This window comes from Balaenoptera physalus, assembly GCF_965194825.1.
Source record: "Balaenoptera physalus genome assembly, chromosome: 20".
Taxonomy (NCBI): domain Eukaryota; kingdom Metazoa; phylum Chordata; class Mammalia; order Artiodactyla; family Balaenopteridae; genus Balaenoptera; species Balaenoptera physalus.
This window is the reverse complement of record NC_138901.1, coordinates 51321129-51338128: the sequence shown is the minus strand read 5'-3', so window position 1 is coordinate 51338128 and position 17000 is coordinate 51321129. Positions and strand designations below refer to the sequence as shown.

General features: G+C 60.3%; 1 protein-coding gene across 4 annotated transcripts in view; it reads left to right on the top strand.

Moving 5' to 3' along the window:
* Window positions 1-462: 462 nt before the first annotated feature.
* Window positions 463-17000, top strand: part of MYO1C (myosin IC) — a 23812-nt gene continuing 7274 nt past the window's right edge. Inside the window, exons 1-17 of one of the 4 annotated variants that reach the window (XM_082443428.1) lie at window positions 463-734; window positions 7720-7875; window positions 7991-8106; window positions 8657-8855; window positions 8937-9017; window positions 10285-10464; window positions 10545-10643; window positions 11359-11472; window positions 11558-11629; window positions 12064-12183; window positions 12296-12378; window positions 12591-12696; window positions 12814-12894; window positions 13174-13265; window positions 15068-15162; window positions 15243-15289; window positions 15404-15484. In XM_082443428.1, coding sequence (XP_082299554.1) covers window positions 660-734; window positions 7720-7875; window positions 7991-8106; window positions 8657-8855; window positions 8937-9017; window positions 10285-10464; window positions 10545-10643; window positions 11359-11472; window positions 11558-11629; window positions 12064-12183; window positions 12296-12378; window positions 12591-12696; window positions 12814-12894; window positions 13174-13265; window positions 15068-15162; window positions 15243-15289; window positions 15404-15484 — 1797 coding nt within the window. In that variant the 5' untranslated portion in view covers window positions 463-659. Of the gene's footprint in view, window positions 735-1520; window positions 1660-6118; window positions 6359-7719; window positions 7876-7990; window positions 8107-8656; window positions 8856-8936; window positions 9018-10284; window positions 10465-10544; window positions 10644-11358; window positions 11473-11557; window positions 11630-12063; window positions 12184-12295; window positions 12379-12590; window positions 12697-12813; window positions 12895-13173; window positions 13266-15067; window positions 15163-15242; window positions 15290-15403; window positions 15485-17000 lie in introns of those variants that run through there. The other 3 variants (XM_082443430.1, XM_082443429.1, XM_082443431.1) reach the window with 3 other exon arrangements.

Below are 17000 nucleotides of genomic sequence, written 5' to 3'. Positions count from 1 at the left end.
GGCTCCAGAGGAGGGTGGGACAGGGGCCTCCTCACAGTGCCCTCCTGCCTCTCCAGCTAACCCCTCTGCCCAACATGGCCAGTCCCCAGCAGCCTGGCGCCTCAAACTCCAGGGGCTCACCTGCCGCTGTGGGAGGCGGACAAGCTTGGGGGGGGGGGACTGCTGCAGGAGGGGCAGTGCCTATTGATGGATCCTCTTGGCTTAGGGCAGGATGTATATTCTGACTTGGGGAGTGGTCACTGTGCTCTCCAGCTGATACCAGCGAGAGGGCAGCGGGAGAGGCCTGGCCATGGAGCTGCTGGGGGGAAAGGCCTCCTACCCTTTGACCTGGAGCCCAGGGTCCCCCATGGGTGGCTGCATCAGCTCCTCTGGTTACCTGGGACAACAAGCATTTCCTCCATCCCTCAGCCCCTCCTCTTCCTGCCCCAACCCTGCTGGGCCAAGAGGCCTCCCAATCAGACCTGGGCTGTTCCAGCTGTGTCCTGAGGCACTGGACCAGACACATCCCCCGGGGCTGGAGTTGAAGCTGAACCAAGCGGCCATCCCAGCGTGAGACTAGATTCCTGGTTCCGGGAGCAGCCAGAACCAGCGGGCGGGCAGGCAGACGGGCTTTTGCTCAGAGGCCCCAGTGCTCAGCACGCTGGCTATCCACAGACGGAATGGCCCTGCAAGTGGAGCTGATACCCACCGGGGAGATCATCCGTGTGGTTCATCCCCACAGGCCCTGCAAGCTTGTAAGCTGGGATGCTCTGGGCTGGGAGGAAGGGTGGCAGTGTCTCGCCAGGGCCCGGCAGCTTCCTCTCAAGCAAACCCCTTGGGAAAGAGGTGAGCAGTGGGGAAGCATTCTGATCCTTGGTGGGACAGGAACAGACCAGACAAGAAGGGGTAAATGGAAGGAAGAGGGTAGGGTTTAAGCCCACCAGGAGCAGAGTGTTTCCAAGAGGGGTCTGGGTTTGAATCCCTTCTCCTCCAGCTCCCTGATCCTCAGTGGGCTGGCCTATGAACTGGGCTAACAACACCGAGGTGACAGGGCCGCTCTGAGATCTAAGGACCAGCGCATGCAAAGCTCCAGGTGCATATAGTACAGGCTCAGTTAATGCCGCTGCTTTCCCGTCTGGCCTGAAGAACAGACACTGGCCGGCTCAGAGCAGTAGCGTGGGTGGAGAAGGAGGGTGAATGGAGCGAGGCAGTCAGAAAAGGGGAAGAATTGACTTGGCCTGGCACGCAGGGCAGGGTCAGGTTTGCCCTAGTGATGCAAAGGCGCCCTAGGATGAGACGGGAGAACCCCATAAGACACCCGCCGCCCAGCACTACAGAGAGTGGGCCCGGTCGTCAGCCGGAGGAGGGTGCGTGTGTGCGTGTGTGTGAATGACTGTGATGCGCCTCGTCCCCGGGAGCTGGCTGCGGAGTGTGCTGCACCAAGCCGCCGCGGACACGGACGCGGGCCGGGGCCGGGGCCGGGGCCGGCACCGGGGCGGCCGGGGCGGGGCCGGAGGGTGCGCGCGCGCGCCGGGGCCTGGGCCCTGCCCGGGATGACGACAGGGAGCGGCCCGGCCCCGGGCGGGCCCTGGGCGGGGAGAGCGTGCCTGGGCCGCCGACTCCGGAGCCGACCACGCCGCCTAGCCTGGCCCCCGCCCGCGCACCCGAGAAGCCAAGCCGGTGGGTACGCGTAACTCCGGGAGGGCCGCAGCCGCGTGGCCCCGGGGGTGGGGGGGCCTCCGCTGGCGGGCGGGATGGAGGAGAGGGTAAGCGGCCGGGCGGCGAGCCAGGCCCGGAGCTACGGTTGGGGAGGCGGGGGTCGCTGGTCCAGGGATCGCTGGGGCCGAGGGTGGGCTCTGCCCGGCCCGTGCGGGGTCCCAGGACCCGGTGGCGCCGGGACTCGGCCTGTTGGAGACTTAGATTTCTTGCGCGTAACGTGAGGGCGGCGAGGAGCGGCTGGGGTCGCGTGACCCAGGCGCCCCGCGCGCCCTCTGGGGCCCTCCGACTGCCGGCTCTGCCTCCGGGTTCCGGAGCAGCCGCCCGGGCCCCGCCCCTTCCCGTTCCCCGCCCCCCGGCCCAGCCGCGCCAGTGGCCTCTGCGTGTGAGTGCGGCGGCTGGGGGGCTCCGAGATGAATGAGAGAATGAATGGCTGGCCCACGGCCTATTCAACGCCCGGCACGCTCCGGCCTTCTGCTCACACTCCCGGGCTCTGTGATTCATTCATTCACACAGGCGTCCACGAGGGGTTATTGAGCTCCCACTGTGTGCCGGCCTGGAGCGGGAGCAGTCTCCTGGGAGAGACTGACAAGGAAACCTTCGATCAGAGCGGAATGCGATAAGGAGGGGACTGTGTGTTGCGGGGAGTCTGGAAGGGGTTCTGGAGGAAGTGATACCCGAGCCGAATCTTCAAGGATGACTAAGAGTCAGTCAGGTGGGGAGGGGTTTGGGTGCGAGGGCCAAGGAAGCTGCAGGTGCAAAGGCTTGAAGCTTAGAGCCACGCGGCTGGTGGCAAAGGCGGAAGCAGCTCCTCCTGGCTGTGTGTGGTGGTGAGGAAGACATGGGGAGAGAAGGGACTGGAGACGGCTGCCCCTGTACCCACACAGGAGCGCAGGAGCAGTGGAGTAAACTGAGGACACAGGGGGCTACTGGAGTCCACATACAGGGGCCTGGCAAGAAGCAGTGGGTGTGCTTGGCATATGGACAGGTGCCCTATAAACCTTCACTCTATTAACATGAGATGTTAACTGATCGGATTTGCATTTGTAAATACCACAGGCGGCTGTGGGAAAATGGATTGGAGGGAGGAAGGCAGGGAGGCCAGTTTGGAGGCTGCTTGCTTGGTCCAGGGGCAGAGCAGTGATGGAGGAACCAAGGGGAGGTTTTAGCAGGTAGTGACCCCTTGGTGTGAGGAGTGGAGCGAGGAGGGCAGGCCTTTTGATGCCAGGCAGTGATGACTAGCTGGAGGTGCCTGCCTCCTCTCATCTTACAGGATACTGAACAAGGAGGATAGGTTAGGGGGCAAGGTGCTTTGTTTACTTCTGCTGGACCCCCAGGCAGAGGTGTCTGGCAGGCAAAAGGCCCATGGTTCTGGAGCCAGAGTGTACAGCCCTTGACTGGGGCCCAGTGAGATATCAGGTAGAACCCCTAAGTCCCCACCTTTTCTTTCCATTCCCCCTCGCAACAGTTCCCTTGAGTCTGGAACAGTCCTTGGTGGGGCAGCCTGGGCCCAGACTTAAGATGTGTTTGATAAAAAAAAAGCTGAACACCTGTTCTGTGCCCAGCATGCGCTGTGGGTGAGATAGGCTATGGTTCTTTCCGCTGCCCTAACAGGCCACGAGGCTGCCTCAGTGGAAATCAGTTTCTAGCAGCAATCTGGGGGTCCTCAGAACACCCTCTCCAGACCCGCATAGCCCTGAGCTGGGGGAACACCTGAGGCTGCCCACTGCCCTCCCCACTCCAGAGGGCAGGCTTGGGGGCACCTGGCCCATACTAGGTAACGGGCACTGGATGACCCAGGTCTGCTGGGCCTGCGCCAACTTTATGGGAAACACCTCCCCAGGTGGGAGGAGACTCAGGCATCCTTGGGAAATAAGTCCTGGGTCACTCAGGGGTCACAGCTGCACCCCAGCCTGCAGCCAGCCCCTAGGTCCAGGGCCATGCAGGGGGCACAGGTCATGGGCCACTCCCTAGCTGCTATTCCTAAGGCCTACATGTCAATAGTCACACGACACCGCCAAGGGTGGGTACTGGGCACTGCGGTCACGGGTTCGCTAAGGAAGGTCACGGCCTGGCAGGTAGCATGTTAACCCTGACAGAGAAGCTGCGAAATCCTCCAGCCGCTAGGCAGGTGTCTTTCCCTCAGGGCAGCCCTGCAGGAGTAGACTGTGGTAGACTTCCCGGTTCCGATCCCACCTCTCCTTTTACTAATCCTGGGATCTTGAACACGTCATTCGCCTGCCCAGCCTCAGTTTCCCCGTCTGTAGAATGGGGGTAATAATACAGACCTCATGGCTCGGCTGAGGGCATTGAAAGGAGTACAGTACCAGGAGACAGCGCTCCGAACGCAGGAAGCGCCCGGCGCTGCAGCCTTGGCCGCGGTGTCTCTCACACCCTCTGTCCCCCGCCTCCCTACCCCCTCTCCCGGGCGGGCGCTTCCGTCCAGTGAGGCGAGGCGGCCTGGGGCGGTGGCCAGGGACTGTGGTCGGGGAGCAGCCCCTCTGGCCCGCCTGGCAGCGGAGACGCCCCCTCCTTCCGCCACCGGGCGGCGGCTGTAAGGAAGTCAGCGGGCATCCGGGGAATGCGGCGGCGGGGCTCGGGCGGGGGTGGCCGGCCGGACCCCTCCGCACGCGGATTCCCCTCATTCCTGCCGCTTGACGCGGCGGCGGCCGGAGCGGGCACTGCGGCCGCGAGGCCCCGCCCCTCTGCCAGCTCCTCGCCTCGGGCCCGCGGGCGGCCGCCAGCCGAGCCAGCCTAGTCCTTGTACCGCCCCAGAGCCGTGCTCCTGGTGGGGACCGGCTGGACCCCCTTCCTCCAGTCTTCCAAGGCCCTCCCCTCCGGGTGAGCGGGAGGCTGAGTCCCCTCGCGGAGGGGGCCTCCTCCCGCCCTCAGCCCGAAGCTGGTGGCATTTAAGACCCCAGCCCCCTCCGCTCCCACCCATCTCCCAGCTGCGCGCGGTGGCACCCAGTCCCCTCGCTCCCTCCAGAGGGCCCCATCTCCCAGCTGGCGCCCCCGCCGCGGGGTCCCCAGGGCCGCGGCTCCGGCCGGGCTGTTGTTCTCGAGGTAATGAGCCTTCCCCACGACGCTACAGCCCGCACCTGCCGCAACCTCACTCCCTCCCCGGGGAGCCCAGGTCCGAGAGAGGGGCACGCTGAGGCTTTGGGTCCCAGCCCTAACCTTTGGCCCCCTAGGTCAAGTCAGCATCCGGCGATTGCGCCTCGGGTTCCTTATGTGTCAGGTGGGGCACAGGTAAAGTTCGAGAGCTCTTTGTTAACTGGCAGGCAGACACGCCTGAGGGGCTTTCCCCGCTATATAAGAAGTGTGACCTGTCTGGCCCAGGACCTGGCTCTTAGTAGGTCTGCTCCAAGCGTGTGTGCAAAGAGTGTCTGGCCGAGAGAGGGAAGTGGTGTTTACTGAAGGCCTGGGAGGTGCCTTGGCGCTCTATCTTAGCCTTCTCAACCGCCGTTTGAGACAGATATTAGCCTCGTTTTAAGGCTGAAGGAGAGGCTCCCAGAAATTAACTGACCTGCTGGCAGTCATACAGCTTGTGAGAAGCAGCCCAGCCTTTTGGAAGACGCACTAGCCATCACACCCCCACCAGCGCTGGGATCTGAGCTAGAGTTTGCCCCCCAGGCTGCTGCCCACCGAGAGCCCAGCGAGGACGGGGCTGCTGGGGGCTGGTTTGGGTAGAGGGAGGATGTCCTGGGCAGAAAGTATGGAGAGATCCAGAGGGAAAAGAGAGGGAGACCCTCTCCAGAGGAAGGAGAGAGGTGAAGAGCCCCTGGGCACAGGGGCCCTAGTCGGGATGTCCTCGATAGGGGAGAAAGGTATTGCCCCAAATGCTGGAAGTCGGACGTGGATTCCCCAGATGGAAAGCTGAGCCCTCCATGGAGGCCGGGCACGCACCGCGCTCGGCAAAGGTGCTCTGGCTGTCTTCGTCCCTGGGGTACGCGCTCTGTGCTGACGCGGGAAACTAAAGAGATTTTCTAGAGACTTAAAGACACGGGATCCACCCTCCAGAGAGTGTACGGGGGTGGACAGTGTCCCGCACGGAGACTCCGCCCGCCTGGGCGCGCCGGCCGTATTTGGACATTTCGTTCTATTTTTAACTTTCCCGGGACTCGAGGTTGGAGTGAGGGGGGGGGAGGGAAATCCTGCTTCCTCCGGGACCCACGGGCCTCTGCCTAGTGAGTCCCGCGCCTGGCCTAGTGCGTAGTGTAGACACAAGCCCGGAAGTGAGTTCCGGGTCAGTGTAGACGCGGCGGCCGCGCGGGTTCCGGGCCCCACCCTGGAACCAACGAAGTCCCTCCTGGAAAACCTGACTCAGGCGGAGCCCCTGCCCGGCGGGGAGCTCCGCCCCCGCCCCCACCCCCACCCTTGTACCCACCCACGCCGCGAGATCCCCCTTAGTTCCTGCCCCACCCCTACCAGCTGGGGAGGGACCCCCGAGTCCAAGCACCGAAGGAGGCGGGGGTGCCCGGGGAGTCCCGCGCCTCCGAGGCTCACGGAGGGGGCGGAACGGGGGGCGGGTCGGCCCCTCCCTCGTGACGCCGCCGCCGCCGCCGCCGCCGCCGCCGAGCCCCGAGGCGAGAGCACGGGCAGCGGAGCAGGGCGCCAGGCCGACCGGGCAGGATGCGCTACCGAGCGTCGGTGAGCGGGGCTGGTGAGCAGGGCGGGGGTCCCGGGCGTCCCTCCCGGCCTCGCGGCGCCGCCTCGGCCCCGCCAGGAAGCGGGCGCGGCCCAGGAATTTCGGGTGGAAAAACGTCCCGGAAAGTTGCAGGGGGAGGAGGCCGAGGCAGGGAGGGCCGTGAGGCTCTCGGACCCGGGCCGCGCGAATAGCTCCCGGGGAGGGCTGAGAGCGCCGAGACCCGTCACCCAGAGGGCAAGGGGGCTGGAGCTCGGGCCAGATTTGGCAGCAGCTTCGGGATGGTATTGGAGGGGGGAGGGGGCAGTGAGGGACAGGCCTAAGAGAGGCAGGCCCCTGGCCAGACCCTGAGGGGTTCCCGGGCCAGAGATCTGGGTGGTCTGCGGTTGGAGGAGGCCTAGTGGCCTCTTGGGGATCTACACCCCCCTCCCACCACGGCGGCCACCTTGCTCTTCTCTGACCCTTGACACTCTTGGTGTCAGTTTCCTAGAGCCCTCAGACCCTTTTGAAGAGTGTGCTGTGGGGTGAGGGCCTTGTTGAGCCTGTACTTCTCCCCACCCTCTGACGGGGTCCGGAGGGAGCTGGGTTTTCCGCGGTAAAATCCCCACTCCCTTGAGGCTTTCCGGGGCTCTCAGGGGAGGAGTGTGTCTGGGGAACCTGGCAGCTGGTGGGGAGGGCGTGGTTCAGCTGTGGGAGGGAGGGCGCCCCTTCTGGGGTGGGTGATGAGCCCAGCTGGGATGGGAGGTCCCCTGGGGGAATCTCTCTCCTGTGGCCTGGGGTGGCCTCTTGCTAGGTCCCTAGACACTCTCCCCCTGGAGACTTTGGGAGTGGGCATGGGAGAGATGGCCCCACCCTGCCTGTAGAGCTCACTTTGAGCTATTTGTCCTACAAAGCACCTGTCACACGTGGCCCAGAGCTAAGGGACTTGAGGTCACTTGGTCTATCTCGACTCCTCCTTCTTGAGAAGGACACAGCCCAGAGAGAGGAGGGGTTTTGTCCAAGGTCAACAGAGCATTCTTTCTCTTATTCTCATGACCCCCCCTTTCTCTGCACAAAACCAGCGTCTCCCTGGATTCAGTGGCCTTGCCCCCGTGTCCTCTGGGTGCTCTGTGCTCCAGTGTCCTGTGTTCAGGTCCCATGTGGTCTTTGTTCCGGGACCCGCGTCCTCAGTGTTCCGTGTGCCAGCTTCCTGCCATCCAAGCCCACTGTACCCAGCCTGGTACACCCATCTCCTGGGTGTTCCCTGCGTCGTGTGTCCAGGCCCCCTGTGTCCCTGTGCCCCTGGTTGTCCTCTCAGTCCCGCAGTCTATGCTAGAGGGGAGAAGTGGCCTTCCCTTACCCTGCTGCCGCTGACCCTCTCCCGTGGCCCCTCCTTGCAGGCCCTGGGCAGTGACGGGGTGCGGGTGACCATGGAGAGTGCACTGACCGCCCGTGACCGGGTCGGGGTACAGGATTTCGTGCTGCTGGAGAACTTCACCAGCGAGGCAGCCTTCATCGAGAACCTGCGGCGACGCTTCCGGGAGAACCTCATCTACGTGAGGCCCGAGTGGGAAGATGCAGGGGGTGCTGGGGGCACAGATGCGGGCTGTGAGGGAAAGAGGCTCAGGGGCCTCTGGGAGAAACTTCTGACCCTCCTCCCCTGACCCCCAGACCTACATTGGCCCTGTGCTGGTCTCTGTCAACCCCTACCGGGACCTGCAGATCTACAGCCGGCAACACATGGAGCGTTACCGGGGCGTCAGCTTCTATGAGGTGCCACCCCACCTGTGAGTGACCCCCCCTCCTATGAGTGACCCCCTCATCTCCACCTGAGATGACTCCACCCGACCTCCCACATGGAATGAATCACAATTCACATCTGTGAGGAATGCCCAGTGCCCACCCAAGGTGAATCTCTCTACTCCATCTGGGCAGGACCCCCCCCCCCCCAGCCTCCACCCCAACTCACACCCATGACTTATTCCCCTAGCTCTACCTGAACATGGCCCTCCAACCTCAGTGACCCTCTGACCCCCACCTCTGAGGGACCTCCCAGCCCTACCTATGAGTGACCTCAACCTTCACCTGAATGACCTCCAATCCCCCCACCCATGAGTGATCCCCTCAATCCTCCATCTGAATATGACTCCCATCCTCAGCTGGGAAGGATCTCCCTTGACCCACACCTTGGAGGGTTCCCCCATCCTCAAGGGTACAGCCCCTTGTGAACCCCACTAGACATGGGAGTGCCCACCCCCGGTCCTACCTGTGGGACTCCCACTCCCTGCAGCCACTTGACCCCTGGCCCCCTAAGCTCCTGACGGGCCTCTGCCCTAGGTTCGCGGTGGCTGACACTGCGTACCGGGCACTGCGCACGGAGCGCCGGGACCAGGCAGTGATGATCTCTGGGGAAAGCGGGGCAGGCAAGACAGAGGCCACCAAGCGGCTGCTGCAGTTCTATGCTGAGACCTGCCCAGCCCCCGAGCGGGGCGGTGCCGTGCGTGACCGGCTGCTGCAGAGCAACCCCGTGCTGGAGGTGAGGGGACAGCAGCATCTGGGGGACGGGAGGGGCAGAGAGAGACTGCCAGGCACCCCTCACACCCCCGTTCACTCCTAGGCCTTTGGAAATGCCAAGACCCTCCGGAACGATAACTCCAGCAGGTTCGGGAAGTACATGGATGTGCAGTTTGACTTCAAGGTACCTGTGGGTGGGGCAGGGCAGGGGGAGTGGGATTCCCACTCAGCAGGCGCCCACTGGCCAGGTCTTTGGCACCAGCAAATATTTATTGAGCACCTACTGTGTGCCAGGCGCTGTTCCAGGTGCTGGTGGTGCAGCAGTGAAACAAAACAGACAGAAATCCTGCCTCCAGGGATATAGACAGTAAACAGAAAAATGTAATTTAGCTGACAAGTGTCACGGCAAAAAATAAAATGAGGCAAGGGGCGGGAGCAGTTGCTGTTTTAAATGAGGCAGATACAGTAGGCACTGAGAAGGTGGCATTTGGTAAAAGCTTGACGGAGACAGAGGAATGAGCTGTGCAGATACCTAGGAGAGTCCGGGCAGAGGGCACCACCAGTGCAGAGGCTCTGATGGGGAAAGTGCTTGATGTGTTCATGAACAGCAAAGAGGCCAGAGTGGCTGGAGAAGAGAGCAAGGGGCCAAGAAATAGAAGAGGAGGCTAGATGCTGTGGGTCCTTTTGGGTCTTTGTAAGAACTTTTTTTAAGCTCTGAGTGGAAGGGAGGCTAGAGAGTTGGGGTTTTTTTTTGGGTTTTTTTTTTTTCTGGCCGTGCCCATGTGGCTTGTGGGATCTTAGTTCCCCGACCAGGGATCGAACCTGTGTCTCCTGCAGTGGAAGCACGGAGTCCTAACCACTGGACCATCAGGGAAGTCCCGAAAGTTTGAAACAGAAGTGTGTTATGACCTCACTTTCCTCTTAAAATGATCACTCTGGCGCTTTGTTGAGAATAGATGGTAGAGAACCAGGCCGAGCAAGGAAACCAGTTAGGAAGCTGATGATTATTAAATCTAGATGACAGATGATGGTGGCTGGGCCCAGTGTGGTGGCAGTGGTTGGATTCTGGAGGTTCTGAAGGTTAAGGCAGCAGGATTGGCTGTCCGATTGGATGTGAGGTGTGGGAGACAAAGAGGTTTCCAGGACTGCAGACTGCTTGGCCTGAACACCTAGAACGTTGACCGAGATGGGAAGAGGGAGCTAGTTTGAGGAGGGGAGATGAACTCAGTTTCAGGCCTGTTGAGACTGAGAAGCCTGTCAGACATCCAAGTGGAGCCGCCAGGTAGATAGGGCTGAGCGTCCTCATTTCTCAGAGAAGGAAACTGAGGCCAGAGGGGGCAACTTGCCTGAGCCATTGGCAGAGCTCGAATTCGGAGGGCAGGAGAGGAAGGGGAAGATGGGCTCTGTCCCCAGTCCCCCTGAGCAGTCGCTACATCCTGCCCTGCCCACAGGGCGCCCCTGTGGGTGGCCACATCCTCAGTTACCTCCTGGAGAAGTCCCGGGTGGTGCACCAGAATCACGGGGAGAGGAACTTCCACGTCTTCTACCAGCTGCTGGAGGGGGGCGAGGAGGAGACACTGCGCAGGCTGGGCCTGGAACGGAACCCCCAGAGCTACCTGTACCTGGTGAAGGTGAGTAGGGGCCAGGCAGTGCGGGTGCCACCCAGGGAGCCCAGTGCCACGGCTAGAACCCAGCTCTGCCCTTCCTCCAGGGCCAGTGCGCCAAAGTCTCCTCCATCAATGACAAGAATGATTGGAAGGTTGTCAGGAAGGCTCTGACGGTCATCGACTTCACCGAGGATGAGGTGGAGGTGAGGCCTCTGCTGGGACCCTCCCTTTCCTCCTGTCATACCCTGAAAAATCTCCGTCTACCTTTACACCCCGTTTCTACTCTAGCCGCCTTTTCCTCTCAAATTTCCTTTACTACCTCTCCCGCCTCCTTTTTAAAATTTATTTTATCTTTGGCTGCGTTGGGTCTTCGTTGCTGCATGCAGGTACCATAGTCTCTGTTTATGTGAATATAAGAAGAGGCAGAAGGAGTTCCATTTCTGCCAGAGACAGTCTGTCTTTTGCTAATTTTTTGAAAGCAATGGGTTCTTTTTTTTTAATTATTTTTTTTTATTTTTGGCTTCATTGGGTGTTCGTTGCTGCCCACGGGCTTTCTCTAGTTGCGGTGAACGGGGGCCACTCTTCATTGCAGTGCACAGGCTTCTCATTGCAGTGGCTTCTCTTGTTGTGGAGCACAGGCTCTAGGCGCGCGGGCTTCAGTAGTTGTGGCATGTGGGCTCAGTAGTTGTGGCTCATGGGCTCTAGAGCGCATGCTCAGTAGTTGTGGTGCACGGGCTTAGTTGCTCCGTGGCATGTGGGATCTTCCTGAACCCGTGTCCCCTGCATTGGCAGGCGGATTCTTAACCACTGCGCCACCAGGGAAACCCCTTTCCCGGGTCCTTCTGACCATCCACTCTGTGCCCCTGTGGGGCTCTCAGCCCCTCCTGTAACCCCCACCTGCCCCCCCCGTCCCCCCAGGACCTGCTGAGCATCGTGGCCAGTGTCCTGCATCTGGGCAACATCCACTTTGCTGCCGATGAGGAGAGCAACGCCCAGGTCACCACCGAGAACCAGCTCAAGTATCTGACCAGGGTGAGTGGGGCAAGCAGAGGGCGAGGGCAGGGCAGCTGGGGCGGGGGGAGTGCACCCTCACCAGGCCGACCCCTTCCCTTGGCAGCTCCTTGGTGTGGAAGGCTCAACGTTGCGGGAAGCCCTGACACACAGGAAGATCATCGCCAAGGGCGAAGAGGTGAGGCCCAGCGTTTGCTTCAGGAGCTAGTGGGGGCGGGAGCAGGTATTGTACGGCAGCCCCCCTCCCATCATCCCCTTCCTCTGGTCTGCTCAGCTGGTCTTAGCAATGCTGGAAGGACGTAAGGCGGGTGGCTCTGGGAGGCTCAGGGAGCTGGCCAAGGTCGCACAGCAAGAGGGTGAGGCTGGAAGGAAGACTCACCTCCAGGAATGAGGCCTCTTTTTTTTTTTTTTTTTTTTTTTTTTTTTTCAGGGATGAGGTCTCTTGTCTTACACCACCTTCCCTCTGGTGGGGCCACTGTGTCCTCCCCTGGTGCCCCCCAACCCCAGACTCATTGGGGGCGGGGAGGGCAGAGTGGTCAGTTTCCTGAGTGCGAAGGGGCCAGGGGTGGGAAGGGGCTGCATTCATCTCCCCATCTCACTCTCCACCCCCAGCTCCTGAGCCCGCTAAACCTAGAACAGGCTGCGTATGCGCGAGACGCGCTCGCCAAGGCTGTGTACAGTCGCACCTTTACCTGGCTGGTCACGAAGATCAACAGGTCGCTGGCCTCCAAGGTGAGGGCTTGGCCCCTGCTGCTCCCAAGGTGGCAGGGAGGGCAGACCAGGGAGGCCCGGGGCTGGGAGCTGGCGAACGTTGGGACCCATGCTCTCGGTCAACTGGCCCTAGGATGCTGAGAGCCCCAGCTGGCGGAGCACCACGGTCCTCGGGCTCCTGGACATTTATGGCTTCGAAGTGTTTCAGAACAACAGGTCAGCGCCCCGCTGTCCCCTTCCTGTCTCTCCTCCCGTCTCCCTGCCTCTCCTCTTCCCCGGCCTCTCACATCCCTGCCAGTGTCTTCCCAGCCACCTGGGTCCTGCTCTGTGTTTCTTCCCTTAGAGCTGTGGGGCCTCATCCCACCCCTCCCCTGCTCCTGGTCCCATGTCCCCTGGAATTACTGAGGGCTCCTCCGCTTCCCTCACAGCTTTGAGCAGTTCTGCATCAATTACTGCAATGAGAAGCTGCAGCAGCTCTTCATTGAGCTCACCCTCAAGTCGGAACAGGAGGAGTATGAGGCAGAGGGCATCGCGGTGAGTGCAAGCCTGCGGGCATCCCCACGTGCCATGGAATTGACGCCCAGGCGTTGGTCTCCCCAGGAGAGGTGCCAGGGCCCCATGATGATGCCTTCCTCCCCTCTTGCCCCTCAGTGGGAGCCTGTCCAGTATTTCAACAACAAGATCATCTGTGACCTGGTGGAGGAGAAGTTCAAGGGCATCATCTCCATTTTGGTGAGCCGTCTGCTCCTCCAAGGCCCCGTGTTGGGGGCTGGGTGGGATGACATCACCCCTTTCCCCTTGGTCTCCGGGCCTGTCCGCAGAGAGCCAGAGTTTGAGCAGAGACAGGACAGGGCTGTCTGTGGAGGGTGAGGTGAGGTGCTGGCCAGGTCTGGGAGGCTCCCTGTGACCTGCCCCTTTCCTCTGTGTCTGCGCCTCCCATGGGGACCCCTGAGTCCCTGTGCTCTGCAGTCCCTCCCCGACACACCCTTAACCCTCTGCCACACCCCCCAGGATGAGGAGTGTCTGCGCCCCGGGGAGGCCACGGACCTGACCTTCCTGGAGAAGCTGGAGGACACAGTCAAGCACCATCCACACTTCCTGACGTGAGTGGGCTTGTGGGGCCGTCCTGGGGCAGAGCCTGTGGTCCTGACGCGAGTGGGCTTGTGGGGCCGTCCTGGGGCAGAGCCTGTGGTCCTGACGCGAGTGGGCTTGTGGGGCCGTCCTGGGGCAGAGCCTGTGGTCCTGACGCGAGTGGGCTTGTGGGGCCGTCCTGGGGCAGAGCCTGTGGTCCTGACGCGAGTGGGCTTGTGGGGCCGTCCTGGGGCAGAGCCTGTGGTCCTGACGCGAGTGGGCTTGTGGGGCCGTCCTGGGGCAGAGCCTGTGGTCCTGACGCGAGTGGGCTTGTGGGGCCGTCCTGGGGCAGAGCCTGTGGTCCTGACGCGAGTGGGCTTGTGGGGCCGTCCTGGGGCAGAGCCTGTGGAAGCCTGCAGTGCCCCCTCATCACTGAACACCAGTCACAAGGGGATGACCAGAGGAGGCGCTAAGTGAAGGACAGGCGCACAGAGCCGCGGCTCCTGGTGCGTCCGCAGAGTCACAAGCGAGGAGCACAGCTTCCTCCTTATCCTTTTGAGAATGAAACTTCCTAAGATTTTCCTAGCTTCCTTATTTGGAAATTCCTTTATATTTAAGGAATCCCCTAAAGCGGGGTGAGGGGAGAAAAGAAACAAGCCTCTCTGTTCCAGCTCTGCCCTGTGTATTTTGAGTACATCACCTCCTCTAATCTGAAGCAACCCCTAGAGGAGGTTTTACTGAGGTTCAAAGAGATGAAGCCACTTGCCCGAGGTTATCTCACATCTAGTTAAGTCCAGAGCTGGGACTCAGGCCCAGGGCTGCAGATTAGTTCCCCGACTAGGGATCAAACCCGGGCCCTGGCAGTGAAAGTGCCAAGTCCTAACCACTGGACTACCAGGGAGTTCCTGAGCAATTTTTGCTTAAGAGAATATTAAAAACCTTTCTCTGGAGCGAGCAAGCAAGGGAACCTGTTGTTCGTTCTCACTCCCCCCACCTGCTGTAGCAGGGGCCCCAGTAAAGCCTTGCCTGAGAAAAAAAGAAAAAAAAACACTTTTTCTGGCTGTAAAAATAATGTCCCTCATCAGAGAAAAGTTGGAACGTGTGCAAAAGCCACTTGTAATCCTGTCACCTAGAGGTCACCACTGTTAATAATTCGAGACATTTTCTTCCTGCCTTTTTCTATACATTTTTTTTTTCGTAGTTGAGAACTTATTGTGTGTAAGGCTCAGGATGATGTTATATCCTGAGTATCTTCCTGTATCATCAAACAGAAAAATTTCCTCAAAACAATTCCTCCAGCGGCTCTAAAGCAGATACTCCACTGCTCTCACCCAGCCTCTGGGGGCCCCGTCCAGCCTCCAGGTTTCTGCTGGGAAAACAGGGCTGCCACGAATATCTACCTCTGTGCCTTAAATCTCTGCCTGGTCTCTCTGGTTAGTTGCTTGGAATTGTTCTTAAAAGTAGAAAACGGGCTAAAGGGTATAAACATGCTTAAGACATAAGTAGTCTCTTGGGGCAGATTCCAGTCTTAAAATGTAGTGGACAGCACTTAGCCCTCTGAGCAGAGCCACGTAACAGCCAAAAGCAACGCCAAGTAGCCCTCCACCCAGCATGCCCTGGCAGTGCGGAGGCCAAGGTCCCCGTCCTGGTGCTGTGTGACCCAGGACAAAGCCATCTACCTCTCTGAGCCTCTGTGGCGGCCTCTGTGCAGGGAGGTGGCCCCGCCTTGCCAGCTTTTTACGGGATGCCTGGTTCCTCTCTTGAAGTCTCTTCAGCAGGCAGGGTGCATGGCTCAGGCCTGCAATCTGCAGCTTCTTCTCCCTGTCACCCCCAGACACAAGCTGGCTGACCAGCGGACCAGGAAATCTCTGGGCCGCGGGGAGTTCCGCCTGCTGCACTATGCTGGGGAGGTGACCTACAACGTGACCGGTGAGGATCCTGGGGCTGGGTCCCCACGGTGGGCAGGGAGAGGGGCTCTCCCTCCCCTCACCTCTGCTCTCTCCTTCCAGGGTTTCTGGATAAAAACAATGACCTTCTCTTCCGGAACCTGAAGGAGGTGAGGAGGACCAGGGGGAGGGCTCGCGGTCTCGGCTCTGAATGACCTCTGCCCCAGGAATCTGACAGGCCTTACTCTTTGCTCCCACAATGACGCCCTGCTCTGCCCTCACAGACCATGTGCAGCTCGGAAAATCCCATCATGAGCCAGTGCTTCGACCGGAGCGAGCTCAGTGACAAGAAGCGGCCAGAGACGGTGTGAAGGCTGTGGGACCCGAGGGGGTGTGTGTGTGCACGGGAGCGGGACCAGTGCCTGCATGAGCTGCGAGTTAGCAGTGTGTGTGTGAGTTCGTGTGTTCACTGGTGCCTGGCTGTGCATTGGTGTGTGTCTGGGAGGCTGCCCGTGGGTGCATCTGTGCTTACTTCCATGTGTACCTGTGTGTGCACTGTCTCTAAGTGTGGACACCTGTGTCTGTGCGGGCACTTGCGTGCATTCACCCCCACAGCAGACATTTGTAGTGGACATTGCTGGGCACTTTGGATACAAAAATGAATAGGTGCTCTCTTAGAAATGTGCACAGGGTGCTGTGAAAACTTAAGGAGCAGCAAATTGCCTGAGGGAGTAGAAGAGGGGGGGTGGTCATGGAGGGCTTCCTGGAGGAGGAAGCATCTGAGATAACTTGGGAATGAGTAGGTGCTTATCAGATAGACAGAGGGCCCCACACAGGTACACAGTCCAGAAAAAACCAGGAGGTGGACAGGAAAGTGACATTTTCAAGGAGAGAGATGGGGAAAAGCAGATATGGCCAGTGGTGCCAGATGCAGGGAGAGCTCCAGTGAGGTGTGGTCAGAGGTGTGGCTGCTGGGCTTGGCAGGAGGAGTGCCAGGGCAGTCCCAGGAAGAACAAGGTCATGGAGAGGTAGAAGCCACAGTGCTGCAGGCCGAGACATGCAGGCAGGGAGGCCATGGAGGCAGCATGTTGTCCAGAGTCTGACTCCCTGGGACCCTGCCCTCTGCTCCCCACCCCCGCCCCTTCCCTGAGCATTCTCATCCTTGGCCTCATATCCCCCTCCTTGACCCTCGTGAGGACACACCCACTCGATCCCGGCCTCTCCAGCAAGCCATAGATTCCACTGATCTCCAAGTGGCCTGCAGGCACTCCAGACCCCAGTAGTCTATAAAGGGTCCTTGACTATCCAGTGTCCCAGGCCTGCTCCTTCTGTTTCCCTAACTCAGGGCAGGGACCACCCTCCACCCAGTCCTGAAGGATAGAAACCTGGGCATCATCCCTGATTCTTCAGCCTCCCCCATTGCCCTCATCCTAACAACCGTTGGATCTTGCCGGTTTCTGCTGCCTGAATACCCTTGCCTCTCGGCCTCTCTGTAACCCTTACTTCAGTTCGGTCCTCTGAGCCAGCCACAGCCTCCTCTGTGGTCTCCTGGCTTCCCATCTGTCCTTACCAACCATCCTCCACCTGTCTGCTGTAGAGCTATTCCAAAAGGCAGATCTTTTCCTGTCATTCCCTCCCTCCGAATTCCTCTTTGGCTCCCTATTTCCCTCAAGATAGAATTTAATCTCCCTAATGTGGCTCTCGAGTCCTACCGTGATGCTGCCTCTCTAACACTATCTTTTTTTCTCCCTCTCTGGGTCCTTGCACTGCTTGTGGTTCCCTGTGTACACCAAGCCTTTGCTCACTCGGTTGCTCTGCCTGAATGCCATCCCCTCCTGCCTTCCTTCTGGCTGTCTCCTACTTATCCTTTAATTCTCAGCT